The 21,027-nt window shown below is 36.1% G+C and overlaps 1 protein-coding gene across 27 annotated transcripts in view; it reads right to left on the bottom strand.

The window, feature by feature from the left end:
• The window catches only part of DMD (dystrophin), a 1,241,706-nt gene that overhangs the window by 234,870 nt on the left and 985,809 nt on the right, over positions 1 to 21,027 (bottom strand). For all 27 annotated transcript variants that reach the window (XM_083850706.1, XM_083850697.1, XM_083850709.1 and 24 more), the window contains one exon: positions 11,684 to 11,873. In XM_083850706.1, the coding sequence (XP_083706832.1) occupies positions 11,684 to 11,873 (190 nt within the window). The remainder of the gene's footprint in view (positions 1 to 11,683; positions 11,874 to 21,027) is intronic.

Below are 21,027 nucleotides of genomic sequence, written 5' to 3'. Positions count from 1 at the left end.
TAGAATATCCTGACTTCAAATTACCAGCACCTCCAGCTGATGCATACTCTGTCAAATAAAATTTATTTAATTACCATAAAGATAGACATGTGAGTGACTTTAATTCTAGCCACCTGTCTTGCACAGTCCTCTCAGAAATAAACAGATTTAACTTTCAAAGGGTCCAGCTTTTTTTTTTTGTCCTCTTTTTTGAAGTTTTGAGCTCATCTGTTTTATGTAACGTAACTGCAATAATATTGCCTCCGAGTCAGCTCTGCAATAATTCACTTTTCGTACAGTAATAATTGAGCAAACAGAAAGTTCTACCAGAGGCATTCTTTTCTATTATTTATTGTAATTTTTTCATAATTTAGTGAGAAACAATCCAAAACCAACATTTTTATCCTTTTATATTAAATTAATTTACAATGCTAGAAGCGAGAATGAAAACAGAAAAAACACCAGCAGAAACAGCACGTTAATAAAGACAGATTTCCTCAAAGTTTTTTTTATTATTGTTATTATTATTATTTTTGTTTTACTTAAACTTAATTCATACAAGAATTTTTTCTAGTTCTGTCAGGTCTAGGTTGTCTCTATTTGTTTCCCATAGCTTAGACAAAGTGAAAAAGTTATGAATCACTGCTCAAAAAACTTATTTTCCAGTCTGTTCACTAGCTTTGTTGCTCTACTCTGGACTGGACTGAAGCCTATTCACTGCATCTCTTTGAGCCCAGCCATTCCGCCAGTTCTTCACACGGTGAGCTGTGCACCTGTCCGAGTGATGAGCAGCCAGTTTCTCCACAATAGGAAATACTGTGGGAGATGGTGTCAAATGCTTTACTAAAATCCAGGTAAACATCCACAGTCTTTTGTTCATCTACTAAACTGGTCATCTTGTCATAGAAGGAGCTCAGGTTAGTCAGGCAGGACCTGCCATTTATAAACCCATTCTGGCTGCTTCTGATCACTCAATTTTGTGATGGCACCCCAGATGTTCTGCTCCATAACCTTCCCTGGGACTGAGGTCAGACTGACAGACCTGTAATTCCTTGGATCCTCCTTCTTGCCCGTTACAGAATATAACATCTTTTTAAACTCCAGCAAATCTGATGAGTATATTTTATTCTAAATATCAGTATCTCTTTGGTATGGAAAATGCCAACCTCCAGAAGTTGTAAAGATCTTAGAGAAATATTAAAATAGTAACAAAATAAAAAATTAATTAACACCCTCCCCCCCCCCCAAAAAAAAAAGAAAGAATTAAAACAAACAAAATACATTGCTTCCTCTCCCTTTACTCCATCTCACCCCCACACCTGGTTCAGAGTCTCTGTAGTGAGCCATATACAACAGCTGTTGATGATCTGCAAAATTCCTTTTGAGATCAACAGGACTTGTCTCTCGAGATTAGGCTTAGTGTGAGGAATTCACAGTTGTGGAAGTGTAAGTACAGCTGAAAGTTTGCTCTAATTTCTAAGAGCAACATGTGGCCTTTCTTCTTTCATGCCTTAACCACAGAGCTGCATTAAAATGGGTAATGGTCCTGTTTTTACCAGAGGTGGCACACAGCACTTCACCACCTGAGTGTAAAACTTATAGCTTAGATGCCTAACACGAAACACAAAATAATGAAATAACAGGCTGTCATGCTCACATTGCAGAAATAACATTTTTTGCAATAATTTTCAGGCAGTGCTAACCTTCCATATTTTTCCATATAACACAATTAGAGGACAAATTAGCTAATATTGTTTTTTAAAGCCAATCAATTAGCTGGAATTTAAACATCATTGCATATCTTACTCTTGAGATATGGAATTACAATACTATTGCAGTTAAAAAGAAAGATGATCTGTTGAGGTTAATATACTGTTGTGTCCGTAACTGTGGTAATGTAAGTTGGAACAGGTTTATTTTGTAGCTTTGATCTAGCAGCTTCCAACGGGTTTTCAGTTTATGGGAAGAAAAGATTTGCCACTTAATTGAAACACACTTTAATATAAACAGGACCATAAATAGGAGGACAACTGTAAGCTTTCCCAAGCGAAAGACCTTTGAAATTCAACAATGAAATTTAGTGACTCAATCTTTTGCTTTCAGCATTTAGTCCTCTAAGAAGTGTGCCTTGCTATTCTATTTTTTTTCTGCACAGTGAAGTGGTTTCAGTATACCAGATAAACAGTCATTAAAATTTAAAATTTTGTCTAGCCCAGCAGCAAGAGGTACAAATTAAAATTGTGTTTAATATTGTAGACTATGTATGATATTTCTGGACAGGAGATAATTTACACCTTTATTCTGCTTAGTTACTGGTTAGCTCATATATTTGCTCCCTTGGCAATGCTCACCTGAAAGTAATATCTGATTCAGATACAAGATATTAAATTTCTGACATTAAAAAGAAAATAGTCTACTGAGGGTTCAATCAATTATTTCACAACACATTATCAGTGTAACCTGGCAGAAGATCTTTTTGACTGATACAAATTTGTCAATCAGGCTTCTGTAAGCTATATGGATTTCTAACCTGCAAAAAATATGCAAATCAAGAAAGGTACCAGAAAATAAAAAATGATCATCTTCTGAACTTATTATAACACTAGTTTTTTGGTGGTCATGGCCTATTTATTTATTTATTTATTTATTGCATTATCTTTTCAACCATATAGGCAGTAGAAAAGCCATTTATTTTAAATCAAGAGTCCATATGCTTTCACTCACATACCAACACCTCCGGTGACTGTTAGTATATCATACTAAAAACAATTGAAATAACCAGCTGGTAAGAAATATGTGCCTTTCTCTGCTAGAGCAGTTCATACAGACTGTCGTTCTGTTTTAGATGTCCTAATCTAGTCAACTGAACACATCTGCAAATTTTCTGAGGTAAGAATGGAGTATCAACATTCAGACCTCTCCTGCTTATGGCCTCTCCCATCACTATTCTGATTCAGCAGAGTTATTCCACACAAAAGAACTCGTGCAAAAACCTTACTGTATTATTGCAGCCACTTCAATTCAACTGCAAATTGCAAAGGGCCTTGAGCTAGGGTATGTAAACCACAGATCATCCAGAAGGGTAGGTAACCTATTAAATCAGACTCTGAGAATAGTTTGGTGTAAATAACCTCCATAACATATCATAACCCTAAAAAGAATCCTCCCTGCCTCAATGACAAAAATATCTAATCAAAAAAGTGCCAAGAGACAGTAAATGCATGGAGAGAGAAAAGAAGATTTAGACAAGTCTAAAAGTGAGTATCATGTCCTTTTTGCACACCCCAAATCAAGGAGATCTGCCCTTTGCATGTATGGGATAACAGGTAAACTTACTGCCCACTATGTTTCCCTTCTTTACCATTTCCTGAGGTCTATCTAGCCTCACCATTCGAGCACTCAGAAAACTTATTTCCCTGGGCTTAGTTACTTGCTGTTATCAAAACCACTTGGCTAAAATGCTGTAGCAACAGCAAATAGATTTCAGCACTCAGGTTGAGGTTCTTGTCTCCTTCTTACCCTGCTCCCTCACCTGTCCTCAGAAGCAGCAGCAGTCAACAATACAGCAGAGTCTCTCAAAAGTCTGACACACATAAATCTGACTGATTATTGGAGCCACAGAGTAGTTTTATAGCTGTGCCCATTCACCTGTCCTGACAGCTACACCAGCTGAAGCAGTGAAAACCTCTTCCTGGAACAGTGAGAAACCCAATGCTTGGAGCAGTGTATTTCATGAAGGAAATTTCTTCCATAAAGGAGCTGAAACACTTTCCCGAAGTGAAGAAATACTCAGTTTCAAGGAAATTTTCTAAGGAAAAGTAACATATGAGGAGAATTAAGAATAGGTCTCATTTTTCTCCTTTTGTTACTTCACCACATCACATTATGCAAATAAATTTCTTAGGGCCATCCTTCTGGTGCACTCAAACTTTTAAAGAGAAAAACATAAGTCAACTGAGTGAGCATATATTATGCTTTTTAACATATTTGACAAATGTGATTTTTCTTCTAACTTGACTATGACAATACATGTAAATGAGAAATTAAAGGACAAAAATTCTTTATTCTTTTTTATAAACACCCACTTTATATGTAAGATTTCTGACAATTGAGAGTTAATTATTTTCCCTGGCAATAAGTTTTAAGAATATTTACATCTCACTCTAGTAACTAAGTACTAAATCACTTAACAAAGGAAGCATCATCTTATGTTCTAAAAGAAAAATAACATTGATTATGATTTTTTTCTAATTTTAGGGAAGTTCGGAGAAGAACTGAAGAGTGCCAGAAACAGAATACATACATTGCTATATCCACTCCTAGATAGATTCAGCATCAATCCATTTACTGGTTTTATAATTAAGATTATCCAAACTAAAACAGATAAAACGTCTGAAAAAAGTAGCAACATTGACATTGCTTTCTTGCTGATTTCCTGACCGCTTTGATATCCAGTTCAGATGAACAGCTGGGACACTGCCTTCCCCATTGAGAATCATCAGCTAAAACTCTCTGTGAATATATTCAGCACCATGAAGTAACTTTACTCTACACAGCTGCTCCATTTTATAGCTTTTCTCTTTCTGTGTAATGCCCCCCTTCCCCCACACTGAAACCGCCTGTTCCCCTTCCTCACATCCTTTTCTATATCAAAGCACATCATGATATAGAAACAACACTGAAATTGCCATTGCTGTTTGAATCAAGTAAAATCAGTCTCAAAAGATAGCAAGAATACCACTATATCAAAATTATAAGATACTTCTTGACCACATGCTGTGGTGTTAAGCAGTCTTTTTAATAAAACTTACTTCTCAGAGAAGGAGAAAGAAATCATAAAGCAGCAAACCCAATTCAGATGATAAACTGTAGCAATATAAAACTAATATAACTAAACATTTTCAGAACTGATATGAAGAATTATTTTCAGAAAGCATTTGAAAGGGTTACCTATTTGTGCATCTTTCAGGACTTAAAGCTTCAAACAAATACACATTTATATCTGTGCACAAGGGATCTCACTGATTTCACCAATTTTATCTATTTTTATGTGATTATATATTACATATTCTTTGAACCAACAACGTCCTTATCTACAAGGCCTTCTACAGCAGCACATTAATCATAACGTAGTTGAGAGGTAAGGCATTAAGCTATACTGGCTATTTATGTCACTGGAGTATTGCATCTATCATATCTATCTATGGTTCATAAAATAAAAATAGAAAACACACCAGAAAACCTGACTGAACATAGATACAATCTTTGTCTTGTTCTTCAGAGGCACATTTGTACACACTACACATTGATACATTGTCAGATTTACCAGAAGCTCCCTTATCATATTATGAACTGCTCCTTTCCCATCCATCCAATTAATTCAACTAGAAATAGAGGTATCAACACAAAACCTTTTTTTTTTTTAAACCAAAATATGTGAATATATGGTCTTACTAGCAAACTAGGAGCTTAATGTGAATGGACCTAATTAGAAGTATTGTAGACTGCAGGCAGTCTCAACGCAGAACTATGCTAGCATTTCCTACTCTGCTTTCCTGAAAGCATCAATCAGATAACACACTACACAAAGGTAAATTCAATTCAAAAAAGTATTAGTTCAAGCAAAAAATCATCTTTCATATCTCAGTGATGACTCCTGAGGAAATCATTATTTTAGGTGTAAGAGTAATGGATTAAGAGAAAAAGCCTTGAAGGCCAAAGGCTGTGAGGTTAGATTCTGTGTATAAGGAAAAAATACTGAATTTTAATTTATGCTACTCTGAAAAATACTTGTACTACTGTCAACATTTATGCCTAACTTTCACCTTTCAATCTCCCCATCAGTTTCTAGCAATCAGTCACTTAAAAACGTGTAATTATTTTTATTCTCTGTGGTCCCTTCTCCGTCACTTCATCTTTTTCTTTTTGCTGTCTGGTTTTCCTCACTTAGACACGTGACTCAGGAGCTCCTGGAAGGATCTTTATGAAGTTTTCTCAAGAAATAGCAGGGATTTCAGTTTCTTACTATTAAAGCATATTAATGTTTTACCATTTGTATATTTAAATAATAATAATTAAAAATTAGTCTACAGAACGATTGACTGTATGTCCGGAGACTATATGATCAGATTACAAATCACAAAAATGGTCAAGGCAGGAAGGGATCTCTAGGGATCATCTGACCCAATCCCACTGGAGCAGGTTGCTCCAAGCATGTCCAGCTGGGTTTTGTAGACCTCCAAGAATGGAGATTCCACAATCCCTTTGGATATCATGTTTCACTATATGACTACACTCAGCATGTTTTGTTTTTCTTTATGGAATCTCCCATGTTTCAGTTTGCACCCATTACCCTTTGTCCTGTCTCTGGAAACCCCTGAGAAGAGCCTAGCTCTTTCTTCCTCCCCCCACCATAAGTGCCATACCCACTAAGCATTAACTGACCATGAGGTAAGTACTAGAAAATTAATTATTATTGAATAATTATTAGTGACGTCCATTGAACTGAGCAAGAATATTACAGATACTCTTCTCTATTTTCAGATTCATCATCTAATCCATACACCATCTCATAAAATTAAGTGTGCTGGGCAATTATATGTAAATTATGTTTGAGATCAAGTTAGAAAATTTTATTCTCTCAAAGAACCTGTGCTGCTCAGTAAATGAGAAGAGTCAGGAACATGTATCTATCTCAGCTTCCTACTGTTGAGAAAACAGCTGTCTGGAAACCTTAAAAATAGCTGAACAATTTTAAAGTATTGATAGGAATAGAAGAAACAAGAACACCTTGAGTGCCGTTCATGTACCTTGGTTTAGGTAGTGTGAGAAGACATGGGTACTGCCCATATTAAACATTCCTAGACATAACTTAAGGTACTGCATATTTTTCTTATTATTAACACCAGAACTCCTGAATCTAAATGAAAACTACCTAGATCATACGTTAAGCGTGCATGAAGTTAGTAAAAGAAATGCTACACATTCCAAGCCCAAGTTATTAATGTAGCTTCATTTATATTATGCTGTCATACTTTTAGTCTTTATCAGTCAACACTGTAGATTATTTCAGATACATTTGGAAATCTGTGAAAACAGAACAGAAGCACTCTTTAGCTACTGTTTGAATAGGTGTCATATGCAGTATTCTTTGTCAAACTTCAGTGATAAAATAATTGAGTAAATACATCTACAGACTTAATATAAAATCACTGTATTCTTAAAATAATGGGATAAATCCACACTAATTTCAAATTTATACCCAATATTATATAAGCTGTATAAAATGTCACATATGATTATTGCTGGAAAGGCAAACCAGAGGAGTACTTAACACAGTTGAGAGTTCATATCCCTAGAAGTAAGAAAACAGAAAGTAAAATTCATTTCCCATATGCTTCTGCATCAAATCAGGCCTCACGGGGACACATGATGTATTTAAATTAGACAATAAAAATCAGCACATAATTATGCAAGTCTTAGAAGTAACTGGCTTGGACCCTTGCAAATTCTCCAGAAAGTGTTCTAAAAGTGTGAATCACCTCAAATATTACATTGTTGTCAGTTCAGACAAATGATGTATACAAATACATGCTTATATAAACAAGCTCCGTATTTATAGTGCAACCATTTAATATAATTACATCATCAGGTAATTAGAACGTGCAATTATGTAAGTCTCACCTTCTCCCTCTGCTAATGAATGAATTTCTAAGTATCAGGGAAAGATTTATCTTTATTAGTGACATTCGATCCAATTGTTTCTGAACATGCAAAGAAAAAGAAACACCTAAAAATGTGAGAACTGAACTGAGGAGTTTATTTTTTTCATTGTCTGGTGACAGAATTCTTCATCAAAACATTGCTTTATAACTATTGCCTAGAAATAGTAGGTTAAAACGGAGCAGTAACATTTCAGCACTCATAACGGCTTTTTTTCACATTATACGAGTCCATGCAACTTCATAAAGAACAAGATAGAAACTGCAGATGTAACTCCATATATCATATTTATGCGTAACTTCTGTGAACTCCATAAACCTAAGTATTCAAACTTTATTCCAAAAGACCTGGGAGACAGTGATCTTTAATCAGAAATTACCTTTCTGTTTTACTTCCTAGGATCTAGATCCAGCCTTACATGAGAAAAAAAAAATCTGACTTCATGTGGAAAACAAACTGTTAATTGGAAAAATGTACTGTAGCTGAAAGCAGTTAAAGTCTTTCCTGTGCTGGGGCAGGGCTTGAGGAAGACACCTGCTGGGAAGCTGTTTAGATACAGATATAGGTATCTCTTTATAGACATACTTCCAAAGCCATTAGTTAGGATGCAAAAAATTCTTCCTTACATAATTCTTCTGCAATGGTCATCATGCTATTATCTCTGCTACTTTGGGCAAAGTTCTTTTTTCTCTAATTACTTATTTCTTCTCTAGTATAAATGATGTTTCAGGTTTCCTGGTTCTCCTTTTGATTGAACGAGTTACCAAGTTTTTACAATGCGACTAATGATATGGACCACTGTGTTATGATTATTGCCAATATTGTCCTTCCTAACGAATCAAATTAATTTACTCATTATCACAGCTGAGCATTCTCAGATTATTCTCAGATTTTTTTTATGTCATTCAATTTTTTATTTTTATTTTTTTAATTAAAAGTTTTACATAAGAAACAAAGCATATTTGACTTTGCAACTGTAGAACAGTTCATGAACATGGATGTAGCTTTTTAGTGACAGTCAGCCTTAGTGCCAGAGACAGATCAGGGACACATTTAACTTGCTAGCATATTTGTAGCCATAGTACCTACTAATTTATTCTCCCATACTTTGTTTACAACTTTTATTGCTATTGTCCATTCATTTTGTATGACACTCATCATCAGAAAAAAAAATATAAATCAGTTGCTAATGAAGAAGCTAAAGTTTATGGAAGTTCGTGTTTTCTTCTGCACATATGTCCCCCTCCACTAATGTTGAGTTTCTACAAAAGCATCATTTATCATTTGAGAACAATGCCAAGTCTCCAGAAAAAGCTGCAGTCACCATATAATGTTCATACATTGTATTACTGGGTAACCAAAAAAACTACACATTTCACATAACTTACGCTTTCCGGCACTTAAAGCATTTGCTGTTATTGAAGTCCCTATTCTAGTAAAAAAAATAAAAAAATAAAATATGATGCTCTGATCACTAAGAACACACACTAGTGAAAAGATGCATCCTTTTAAATTAGCTGTAGTTAATCACTATGTTTCAAATAAGTGATAATTTAATGAAAGGGAAGAAGATGCAGACCTTCAATGGCCACTTTACTGTAGCTCTTAAAAAATTACAAGAAAAAATTGTCTTTCCCAATAATGATTTCTAAACAAAGCAGTATTCAGCAGTATTCTGTTTACTTAAACAGAACTCTCCTTATTGCAGTAGGAAAAAAAAAAAGGAGCTTTCCTGCTACGGGGCGGGGGGGGGAAGAGGACACCTCTTCCAGCTTTTAGAAAGATAGCAATCAGACTCCATTCAGGAGAAGGGCACTGAAAATCCACTTCTGCTTGTGAATTATAAGATTTCTTCTGGAGGCTTAAAAATGGCATAAAGAGGCTGACAGAAACAGTGATAGGCAGATAGCCCATGAAGACAAGCAAGTCTGTTCACACAGAGGCATATCATCATGCAGATGCACATAAGAAACAAAAATTAAAAAAAAAAAATCCACTATCAAAATATTTGGTTCTATAATCACCAAAAGTCCATAATTTTTGTGCTACTGCTGGACAGGTATGTGTAAATCTTTTGGAAGCAAAAGACAGCAGAACTGCTGCTTTTTTTGCCTCAGCATACCAATGTTTCTTTTAAAATATAACAACATTTTTTCTTGTACAGCTAAGATTAGTGAATAGAATGAGGTTTGCTCTTTGGAAATTAAATTGCAAGTATGGGTTAGTTTCTACCCTTCCTACCTAAAATGATATTTAGGTACCAAAAACCTGGAAAGAAGAATTTAAAATTTAATCTCACATCTCAATTTAAGTGCATAAAAAAATCTTTAGAAAAAAAAAAAAGGTTTACAGTTCAAAGCAATTGTTTACATGGTGGATTTTTAAGTACTTTGTTATTTATTCATGGGGAAAAGGACTTGTCCCCATTTATTTTTCTGTTTGTCTACAGTTGTGAGTGATTCTTATGTGGAAATTGAAAACAAAACAAAACAAAGATACTAGTTGGAAAGATAAGTAGGTCTGCAAAGCTCCATTAAATTTAAGAAAGATGCTTTTGACCTAACTTTTTTTTAAGAATCTCTATTTTGACAGATAACCCATTTTTCAATGATCACGTAAAAAAAAAAATCACAGACAAACCTTCTGCAAATACCTGGTAATTCAATTGTTTAAATGCTAGTACCAACAAACAACCTAATCTACAGAATATTAAAAAAAAATGGCCAGTATTGAAGATTAACTGTTCAGCAGAGAACTATCTTCTGCACAAATCTGCTCTCCAGGTTCACACCTACCAGAAGTCAGAAATCCACGGAGACTTAAGGTGTATTAGCATAAAATGCAATTAGTATAAAGAAATCTCACTATTAAAAATGTGGTTCAGATTTTGCTTCTATTCAATGCCACAACTATAGATTTTAGACTCCACCATAATGGAATTTAGCAGCAGTTCAGTAATATAATCAGAACTATGGATTAATACAGTAGTGCCAAAAAAAATAGTAGTATTACATATATATATTACATACTCTACATAATCACTTACAAGTACGATTTTTCAAATGATGTTTTTCATAAATAAAGAATAGAGCCTTCAGCGACAGGAATTTCCAGTTTTGAATTCAATGTCAACATAAAAATCATCTACTGTCAAGGAGTTCTGTATGAAAGGGTCCTGCCTTCCAACTAGCCAGCCAACCTTATATTTAAGGCATCTAAGAACTCACGCAGACATGCACACATTCCTCTCAATAGCAATGAGGATGGCACAAAGAAAGTATAACAACATATTTTAATAGCACCATCTTAACTGGTTATTCTTTCTTCTCCGGATTCTCCAGAACACCAAATGCAAACAACATTCTCTCTCTCTCTCTTTCTTTTTAAAGATTTTTGGTTTTCAGAGGAACCAACTGTCTGAAAACTGTCCAGCCATTTGCTATGATTTTTTTAATCATTATTTCTTTTTATTATTGTCAACAAGCTCTGTTGCAATAATCAGCCAAATACCAGATTAACATTTTTCACATATTTGAAAGTAATGAAGGAAAACTAATTCAGTTAAGCTACAGAGAGTAAACCAGACACAATTTATATAACCTCTCTAAATATCAGAACTGAATAATAAACACTAATCCCTGTCAAGTGCTCAATTCTAGATTGTAACATGGCAGAGTAATTCACTTTTATGTGATAAAAAACAACAACAAAAACTAAAAGCCCATTTCAGCAGTTTCCTTTCTGTTCATTTTTGAAGCAAGACCCCATTTCAAGTGTAATATATGCTGAAAAATGTCAGATGGAATCACAGTGTAACTCACCTTAGATATCTACAACAATTGCCACAAAAACACTTAAGGGTTAGTAGTAGAATCAGTTCTTTTCCAAAACAATTTCAGTGTTGTTGAATAGATACATACTGGGGGGGGAAAATACCACTTTGGATAACTGACATGCCTCCGAACAGAAGCACTTGACTTACCTGCCACTGTTTCATGAGCTCCCGAACTGTTTTGGCATCCTCTAGTATCTTTTCTTTGTGTGTTGCATCCTGCAGGACATTAGCAGTTGTTTCAGCTTCTGTAAGCCATGCAAGGAACTTTTCGAGATCCAGGTAGAATACCTGCAACATCAGTAGGGCTGATTCCAATGCAGCTTCACGCTCACTAACCCTGTGCAAGTACAAAGAGTCAAATGCAGCACTCACAGGAATAAAACAAATCTCAATTGTTAAATCACAATATAACAAAGACACTCCATGTATTTTTCACATACCAATCAAGGTAAGAATTTGCAGATAGGTTAGCTACAATGATACAACTTGCATTGTATGTTTGGCAGGTGGGGTTCTTTTTTAAATTAAAAAAAAAAGTCTTTTCTCCTGAGAAGATAAACTAAAAATCAAGGAAACAAATCAATAGCTGCTTAATTGTTTGAAAGAACTATACCTGAAAAATACACAATAAAAAAAAAAATCAGAAATAATTCCCTACTGTTTTTATCAAAGATTGTTTACTTATTTGTCATGAAGAGTACTGTGGGAAAATCTGTTTATTTTTAGAAAGCACAAAATAGGTCCTGGACCCTAATTAGCATTATAAATTTAATTGTTAGTTTTGATGACTTGAAGACTGTTGAAATTGCACTGAAAATGACTACTGTTTTTTCATTTAAAAAAATGAATCATAGAATGGTTTAGGTTGGAAGAGACCCTAAAGATCATCTAGTTCCAACCCCCCAAATATGAATGAGATATAAATTACAAGATCTCTATCAGTTACGTGATAAAAGACAGTTTTTAAGTACAAAGACTATATTACTGTATTATCTTTGGGGAAGAGCTAAATCATAAATTGGGAAAGAACCTTAAAGGCCCAAGCAATCCTGGTGCTGAAAAAAAAAACTTGAAGTGTATTTGTGTTGTATCAGCCTTCATGTGCAGTGTAGGTGTTCTATATGTACTCACCAAATTTTTTACATTAAACTTGAGCTAAATATAGATTTAGAGAAGCGAACAGGTAAGTATGACATAGCGTTCACTACCACAAACTTATCAAGGCTACTTAGCTGTTGTATTACATGCAGTAATTGTTCAGTACGATGAATGATTAAATTTTGAAGCTCAGAAAATACCTAGTAAAAATACCTAGTAAAATACCTAGTAAAGTTATCTAATAATTTACATTAGTTCAAGTGGAATGAATGCGATCTGATACACACCAAACTTTTTACTCTACAAACATATGGTGATCTGGCTATCTGCACATATAATCATAGAATCATACAATGGTTTGACTTGGAAGGGACCTTAAAGATCATCTAATCATCATCTAATTAGATTATCTAAAGATCATCTAATTCCAACTCCCCTGCCATGGGCAGGGACATCTTCCACCAAAACAGGTTGCTCAAAGCCCATCCAACCTAGCCTGAAAGACTCCCAGGAATGGGGCAACCACAACTTCTCCCTCATCCTGCTGGCCACACTTCTTTGATGCAGCCCAGGATACGGTTGGCTTTCTGCGCTGCAAGCGCACAGTGTCAATTCATGTTGAGCTTCTCATCAGCCAACACTCCAGGTCCTTCTCCTGCTCTCAATCTATTTTCTGCCCAGCCTGTATTTGTGCTTGGGATTGCCCCATGCCAGATGCAGGACCTCGTACTTGGTCTTGTTGAACCTCATGAGGTTCACATGGGCCCACCTCTCAAGCCTGTCCAAGTTCCAAGTCCCTCTGGATGGCATCCCTTCCCTCCAGTGTGTCAGTCTTACCACACAGCTCGGTGTCATCCACAGACTTGCTGAGGGTTCACTCAATCTCACTGTAGATGCCACCAACAAAGATGCTAAACAATGCCAGTCCCAATACTGACTCCTGATGAACACCACTCATTACTGATCTCCACTTGGACATTGAACCGTTGACTTCAACTCTTTGAGTGCAACAATCCAGCCAATTCTTTACCTGTTGAGCGGTCCATTCATCAAATCCATGTCTCTCCATTTTCGAGACAAGGATATCATGTGGGACAGCAGTGTCAAATGCTTTGCACAAGTCCAGGTAGATGATGTCAGTTGCTCTTCCCCTAACTACAAATGCCATAACCCTGTTGTAGAAAGCCACCAGATTTGTGCCCTAAATGAAGCCATGTCGGCTGTCACCAATCATTTCCTTATTTTCCACATGCCTTAGCATAGTTTCCAGGATGAAACCTCCATGATTTTGCCTGGCACAGAGGTGAGACTGACTGGCCTGTATTCTTCCCTGGGTCTCCCTTTTTCCCCTTTTTAAAAATGGGGGTTATGTTTCTCCTCTTCCAGGCAGGGGGATATTCACCGGATTGACATCACTTCTCAAACATTATGGTTAGTGGCTTAGCAACTACATCTGCCAGTTCCCTCAGGACCCATGGATTTGTGCACCTTTAGGTTCCTTAGCTGGTCTCAAACCTGATCTCCTACAGTGGGTGGTTCATCATCCTCCCAGTCCCTGCTTTTGCCTTCTGGGGCTTGGGCTATGTGGCTAGATAGATTTACTGTGTAGTTTTATAGTTAGACAGAGACTAAGATACTAGAGTTTATCAGATATAAAATTTCTAATTTATCATAATTAAATAATGGTAATTGATCATAAATTTATCAGATGAGGCCAAGAAATTTCTAAGTACTAATCTCTTTCAAATCCTGTTTGCTGTCCTAATAGGTTGTACCCCCTGAGAAGTAATGAAATCATCCTAAAGCCTAATGTATTAGCTGATGTAAGAAAATAAACAAAAGACACAAAATTTACCACGTTACTAAGAGCATGTTTTTCTGACAAGCATATATGTAAGTTGCAACAGAAAATGGTAGGAACAGAAAAATTCAGGCAGAGTACAGGAGAGTACAATCGCTTCATTTCATTAAAACAAACAACCCTCCCTAAGGTTTCTCACAACAGCTACCATATTTCTGTCATATTTTTCATCCTTCAGCATCTCACTTTTCCCAAACATCTTGTGAGAAAAGTAATTTATGCTTGGATTTTTTTATTTTTTGATTCAAAAACTGAGAAAGCTATTGAATGTCTCACTTCAAGGTATAAAGTCATCCACTGATTCTTCAAAACTTGAAACATTGACTGGACTTTGATCTCAGATTCACCTGTCCCCACTACAAGAATTGTCTACATGAGAAGTGTCTTCCAGCCTGCTACAGAGTCACCTGTATTAGAACGTGTCCCCAGGGGCTGAATGAGAAACACTCAGCTTTAGAATAGTGAAAGGTATCTCTTTCCCAACTTTATTGTCTATGGACTTAGAGCAGGCTTGTGGTTAGGACACTGTTTACATGTAAAACAACTGCAATAAAAAAGTCTACTGTTCTTTTATTTAGCTAAAAAAATAATTTCATAGATGTCGTAGCTATCTATACTAGCAATATACATTAAATCAGCATAAACACAGAAAGAAAAGAAAAAACAGAAAAAGAAAATCTACCTGGAAAATGCTGTTTTGAGTTATCTATTTATCATTTTTAGTTCAAAAATTGCATCTCATTTATTTTATAGAATTTGGAAATGGAGTAAACATACATAAAGCAAAAATATTTTATCCAGTTCTTCAGAGCACAATTCTATTTTAAGAATAGAATTATAGTGTTATGCTAATTAAATTTGCAGTGTGCAACACGATAGATAATATCTGTGCCCAAAAGCCTTTGCAGAATTGGGCAAAACACTTTCTTAACACTCAGTTCTTCAAAATATTAAAGGCACATTTTTCAACTACTATCGACCTGAAATCCTGTAAATACATGGCAATTACACAATGTGAAATAAAAAAAAAGCTTAGGTTTATTTGTGTGTATTGTTAATTTTAAACATGTATCCTGAGAAGTAGGATCCAGAGCTACTTTCATCCACTTGTATATACAAGAATACAAACACAGATATGAAAATTATGTTGAAAGTGAGAGCCATTAGAAGCATTGCTCAAAATCAGAGTTTATCTTTTATAGAAAAATCCAGACTAGATGAAAAATATTACATGATATTTTATTGATATGGGTAAAGAAAAAGGTTTTCATTAGCAAGAATCTTCTGACACTTCTATTCTATGATGCACAGAAATCTTATAGCAAATAATTCTTTCAGCCTACAAAAACATGTTCCTTATTTATAAACGTACTAATACACCTAACAGAAAATATCTAGTACTTTGCATTTTGAATTTTGCAACATCTAGCATGCAACAAACATTTAACTACATTGACAACCCTACAGCATATCAATAAGCTTCACTCGTCTTTCTAATTTCTTCAAAATTATGAGGTTAGAATATAGAAAAGGAGGTCTGAAAGTAACGAGTAAAGCTGAGTATCAAATCCATAATGTGATGATTTGCACAAAATTATAGTGGAGACAAAAATCATAGAATCATAAAGGTTGGAAAAGCCCTCCAAAATCATCTGGTCCAACCATCCCCCTACTACCAATGTCACCCACTAAACCATGTCCCTAAGTACCACGTCCAACCTTTCCTTAAACACCCCCAGGGATGGTGACTCCACCATCTCACTGTGCAACCTGTTCCAATACATATATTGAACAAGAAATTATTGCACAAAAACAAAACACAAATGTTTTCTTTTTAGTCTGTATCATCAAAGCATGTTTAATTTCATAGTGAGCACAAGCTGTATGAAAAGAACATGGAATCACAGAATCTTCTAAAGTAAGCATGAAAACTTTTTCACTGTAAATGAAACCCTGCATAGTATGAACACTACAAAATGCTGCTGAAATACTGTAAAATAATCATAACAATAATGATTTTTAACCAAATGAACCTTCCTTTCTCTATTCTATATAAAAATATCAAATTCCTGGAAGAAATACTGAAGGTGGGATTCACCTTATTTGCATCTAGACACTCAAAAGATAAGCAACTACACTCCCTCTGCAAAACAGAGGGAAGTATTTCTGGATTTTAATTCAGCCCCCTCCTTGTCTGTCTGTACAGATCTGTTGAACTATATTGAAGGTCAATTTTTGTTCTCTTGACTACAGTGGTAGGTTACAAGACTAACTTACTTTAGACGTCTAAATTTTACACAATTAAAGGTATGTGAGATGATCCCCAACCTAGTCTGGGGACCAATTTTCAGGCACTAGTGACATCAGTGGCAGAGAACTGAGCAACTCTGGTTGTCATATGAGTTTTTTACAGGACAGAAATTATGGTGCTCTTGTAAGAATGTATTAGCTGAAGGCTTCAAGTTGAGCGGAAGATGAGGACATGGCAGAGGAAGTGAGTCACACAAAGTGCGTAAGCATGAACATTTATATTCACAGGAAGAGGTTAACAAGGGTTTAGAAAAAAATACCAGCCTCTACTGCAAGAAACTGCTGTGATTCTGAGAACTTTTAAAGCTCATACTTTGAAACACAGCTGTTTACAAATGTCTGGGAAGATAAACAGGTAAAAATGAAGTTGTCTGAAGTCTGTGTGATCTTTAAGTTTGTAAGCAAGCTACAGTACTTTCAACTACAGTCAGCATCTGTACTGTGATATACTTACAAACAAATATATACAGCAAAATAAAAAAAATAAAAACTGAACCTCTTGTTATGGAATCTAAAAAGAGGAAAAAGTGCTGAGGTATGGGAATTATGGTGTCATTTAAATATACTGGAAGAGTTCTTCATTCAACAGTTCTAAATGCCATCCAACACAGGTAATACAGCGTTTGGAAGAAGCTCCATGACTGTGGATAATCAAGATTTTTCTTCAGCTGTAGTATTTGCTACATAACTTGGAATTAATCACTCACACTTTTAGGATATCTGTTTGTCTATTTGAAGTTGTAACACTTATCCACATTTCAAGACACATCGCAAGTGTCAGCACTTAATGTTTTGTAATGCTTAGATGAAAGAAATCATAGAAAGTACAGAGCATTACGCCAATGTACACTACACTATGTGCTAATACAGAATACATACAGAAATATTTTGAAGAAGAGTGAGCACAGAAAATATTTACAATGGACTAACAGAAATGTAATGTTCCACAAGGTGATAAAATGGAGAAATACAGCATAACTCAGCCTTCAATAGATTGCTAAATCACACTTCCACCTGTAGGCTGTGGTGATTTACACTTGTCACATAGAGATGTAAAATAAAATAACCTGAACTATTGGCTGGAAAAGCATCAATAAAAGGTTTACTTCTACACTTCATGTGCCTCTCTGTAGAACTGTATTTTCTCCTTTTTGACATTACTATTCTACACAATTAAAGAAAAAATGTGTTACCGGAATTTTCCTTTTCCAGGGCCAACTATCACTAGACAGTTTGAACTACACGCATCTTCCTACTAATGCTGGAAGCAGATTACACTTTTTCATGAGATCATATCACTTCTGCTGGTGTGACAAAGGAAAAAATGCAAAGCTTTATGGGAACATTTAATTTTTATTACTAAATAGATTTAAGCTCTTACTTGTAACGCTTCTTTAACTGCTTTAATTTGGACTGATAAAGAAGCTATCATAAAGAGGCAGGATAATTTAGTCTCTGGTAGAATGGAAACAGGAAGAGGTGTCACTCATGAAGAGAACATGACTAATAATTTTCCATTCAAAAATTTAACATGGAATTCTAAAACAGACCTTCCTATTAAAATAAAATAAACAAAAAAAACTCCTGAAAATTTTTGAAATGAAAATTCAAAACAAACCATACAAATTTATTTTAGGATTGCTGCTTAGAGGAATTTTCTTCCGGAATCTAGGGATTTATATTCTATAGTGCCAGCTAATGCTATTACATGTTAATAGGTGATTAATTTCCAAATTAACTTTGGAGTGGCTGATAAACATCGAGCACAGAAAGCTATGCTGAGACAGCATTCTAAGTACTGCTTCAATGCAGTTTTCTGGATCTCAACCAGCTTGCCACCTCATTCAGGGACTCAGAGCATCTTTCCAATAATGCTTTTGCACAAATGTTCCTTTTAGTTCAACCATCCTGAACAGATGTTACTGTTTTTCCTTAGGAAAGTTTTTTCTTTCCTATAACATGTATGTGGATCTGATAAACTCCCAGCCAGCCCTGAACTTGCGTAGGATTTGCTGCTCACCTGGGTGAATATAAATCTATGGGGCCTGAAGGAATTCATCCCAGGGTACTCAGACAGCTGCTGATGTCCTCAGGAGACCTCTCAATTATTTTACAATGGTCTTTGGAATCTGGAGAGGTCCCAGTCAACTGAAAGCTGCATGGCAAACTTTGTTCCAATTTTCAAGAAGGGTATGAAAACAAACCCTTAGTTACAGACTGTCAGTCTCAAAGCAGTATCTGGTAAAGTTGTGGAGAAGATTATTCTGGGAGTTATTGTAAAACACCTAAAGGACAATGTTGTCATTGGTCATGGCCAGCATGGGTTCATAAGGGAAAGGTCCTGCTTAACGAACTTAATTTCATTTTACAACAAGGCTACCCATCTAGTTGACCACAGGAAGCCAGTTAATGTAATCTTTTTGGATTCCAGTAAAGTTTTCGATACTGTTTCTCACAGTATCTTTCTGGACAAAATGTCCAGTATACAGCTAGATAAATACATAATACAATGGGTGAACAATTGGCTGACAGGTCAGGCTCTAAGAATTACAGTAATAGCATAGTTATAGTTTGGGGCTGGAGGCCAGTCACTAGCAGGGTTCCCCAGGGCTCTATTTTTGGGCCAGATCTCTTTAATGTTTTCATAAATGACTTGGATGCAGGACTTGAAGGTATACTGAGTATGTTCACAGATTACACTAAATTGGGAGGAACTGTTGACTCTCTCGAGGGTAGAGAGGCCTTGCAGAGAGATCTTGACAAATTAGAGGCCTGGGCAATCACTAACAATATGAAGTTTAACAAGAGCAAGTGCCAGATTCTGTACCTGGGAAGTGGCAACCCTGAATAAAGGTACAGACAGGGGGATGAGAGGCTAAAGAGCAATTCCTGAATGGAAAAGAATCTGGGGATTTTGGTCAATGGCAAGTTCAATATGAATCAACAGTGTGCCGTGGCAGCCAGGAGGGCCAACCATATCCTGGGATGCATCAAGCACAGCCTTGCTAGTCCATCAAAGGAAGTGACTGTCCCACTCAGCTCTATGCTGGTACAGCCTCACCTTGAATATCATGTGTGGTCTTGGGTGCTACAAGATAAGAAGGACATAAAACCATTAGAGAAGACTCCAAAGGAGGGCTATGAAGACAGTGAAGGGTCTAGAGCTCAAGATGTATCATGAGTGGCTGAGGTCACTTCACTTGTTCAGCCTGGAGAAGAGGAGACTGAGGGTAGGCCTCGTGGCATCCTGCAGCTCCCTCACAATGGGAACAGAGGGACTGATCTCTTCTCTTGGTGACAGTGACAGAACCTGAGGGAATGGCACGGAGCTGTGACAGGGGATCTTCAGGCTGGATGTTAGGAAAAGGTTCGTCACCAAGAGAATGGAAGGGCGCTGGAACAGGCTCCCCAGAGAAGTGGTCACTGCACCAAGCCTGACAGAATTCAAGAATTGCTTGGACAACGCTCTCAGAGGTCTCCCCAGAGCCTTCTCTTCTTCAGACTGAACAACCCCAACTCCCTCAGCCTGTTTCCATACAAAAATGCTCCAGCCCTTTGATCATTTTTGTGACCCTCCTCTGGACTTGTTCTAATACTACCATGTTGCTCGTGCTGGGGGCCCCAGAACATTAGTGAGAAAATCTTTGAACGAACAAGAAAAAAATGCTTTTGTTGTGGCCAAGAAGAAAGCTCAGGCACCATTTTGCTGACTCAGCCATTTGAAAATGATTCCTACCAGTGACAGGGTACTCTTCCTATACATGCTTATTCTCTCTTTTTTTTTTTTTTTTGATAAAGTAAAAGCGATCTACCGATCTACTGGCTGAATGCTGACTCTCAGAGTCTTTAGGGCAAACTCTGCTGTGGCTGCACTACCCATATGGACTAGGTAATAATAACCAGTAAAATTATTTTAAATTCCAGGTATAATTTTGCATACAGAGAGATTAATGGCAACAGCTGCTGCAAAATAGACAGACAGTTCTCTGTTGATTCTCTTTATTTCTACGGGTTAAAGAAAAAAAAAACAATGCAACTTTCCACCCACTTCCAATTTCAGCTCAGACATCTTGAAATGGACTCAATGGTGCTCTTAGCATGACAATCACACTAGGTTCCCTAGATGACAACAATCTCTTAAAACATTAAGATCAGAACAGCCTAAAGCGGCTCCTGATGATAGTAATAAGCCCACATAATTTGTCCTCTCTAAAAATGCTGT

This window comes from Anser anser (genome assembly GCF_964211835.1).
Source record: "Anser anser genome assembly, chromosome: 1".
NCBI classification, from domain to species: Eukaryota; Metazoa; Chordata; class Aves; order Anseriformes; family Anatidae; genus Anser; species Anser anser.
This window is presented reverse-complemented; position numbering and strand designations above follow the sequence as displayed.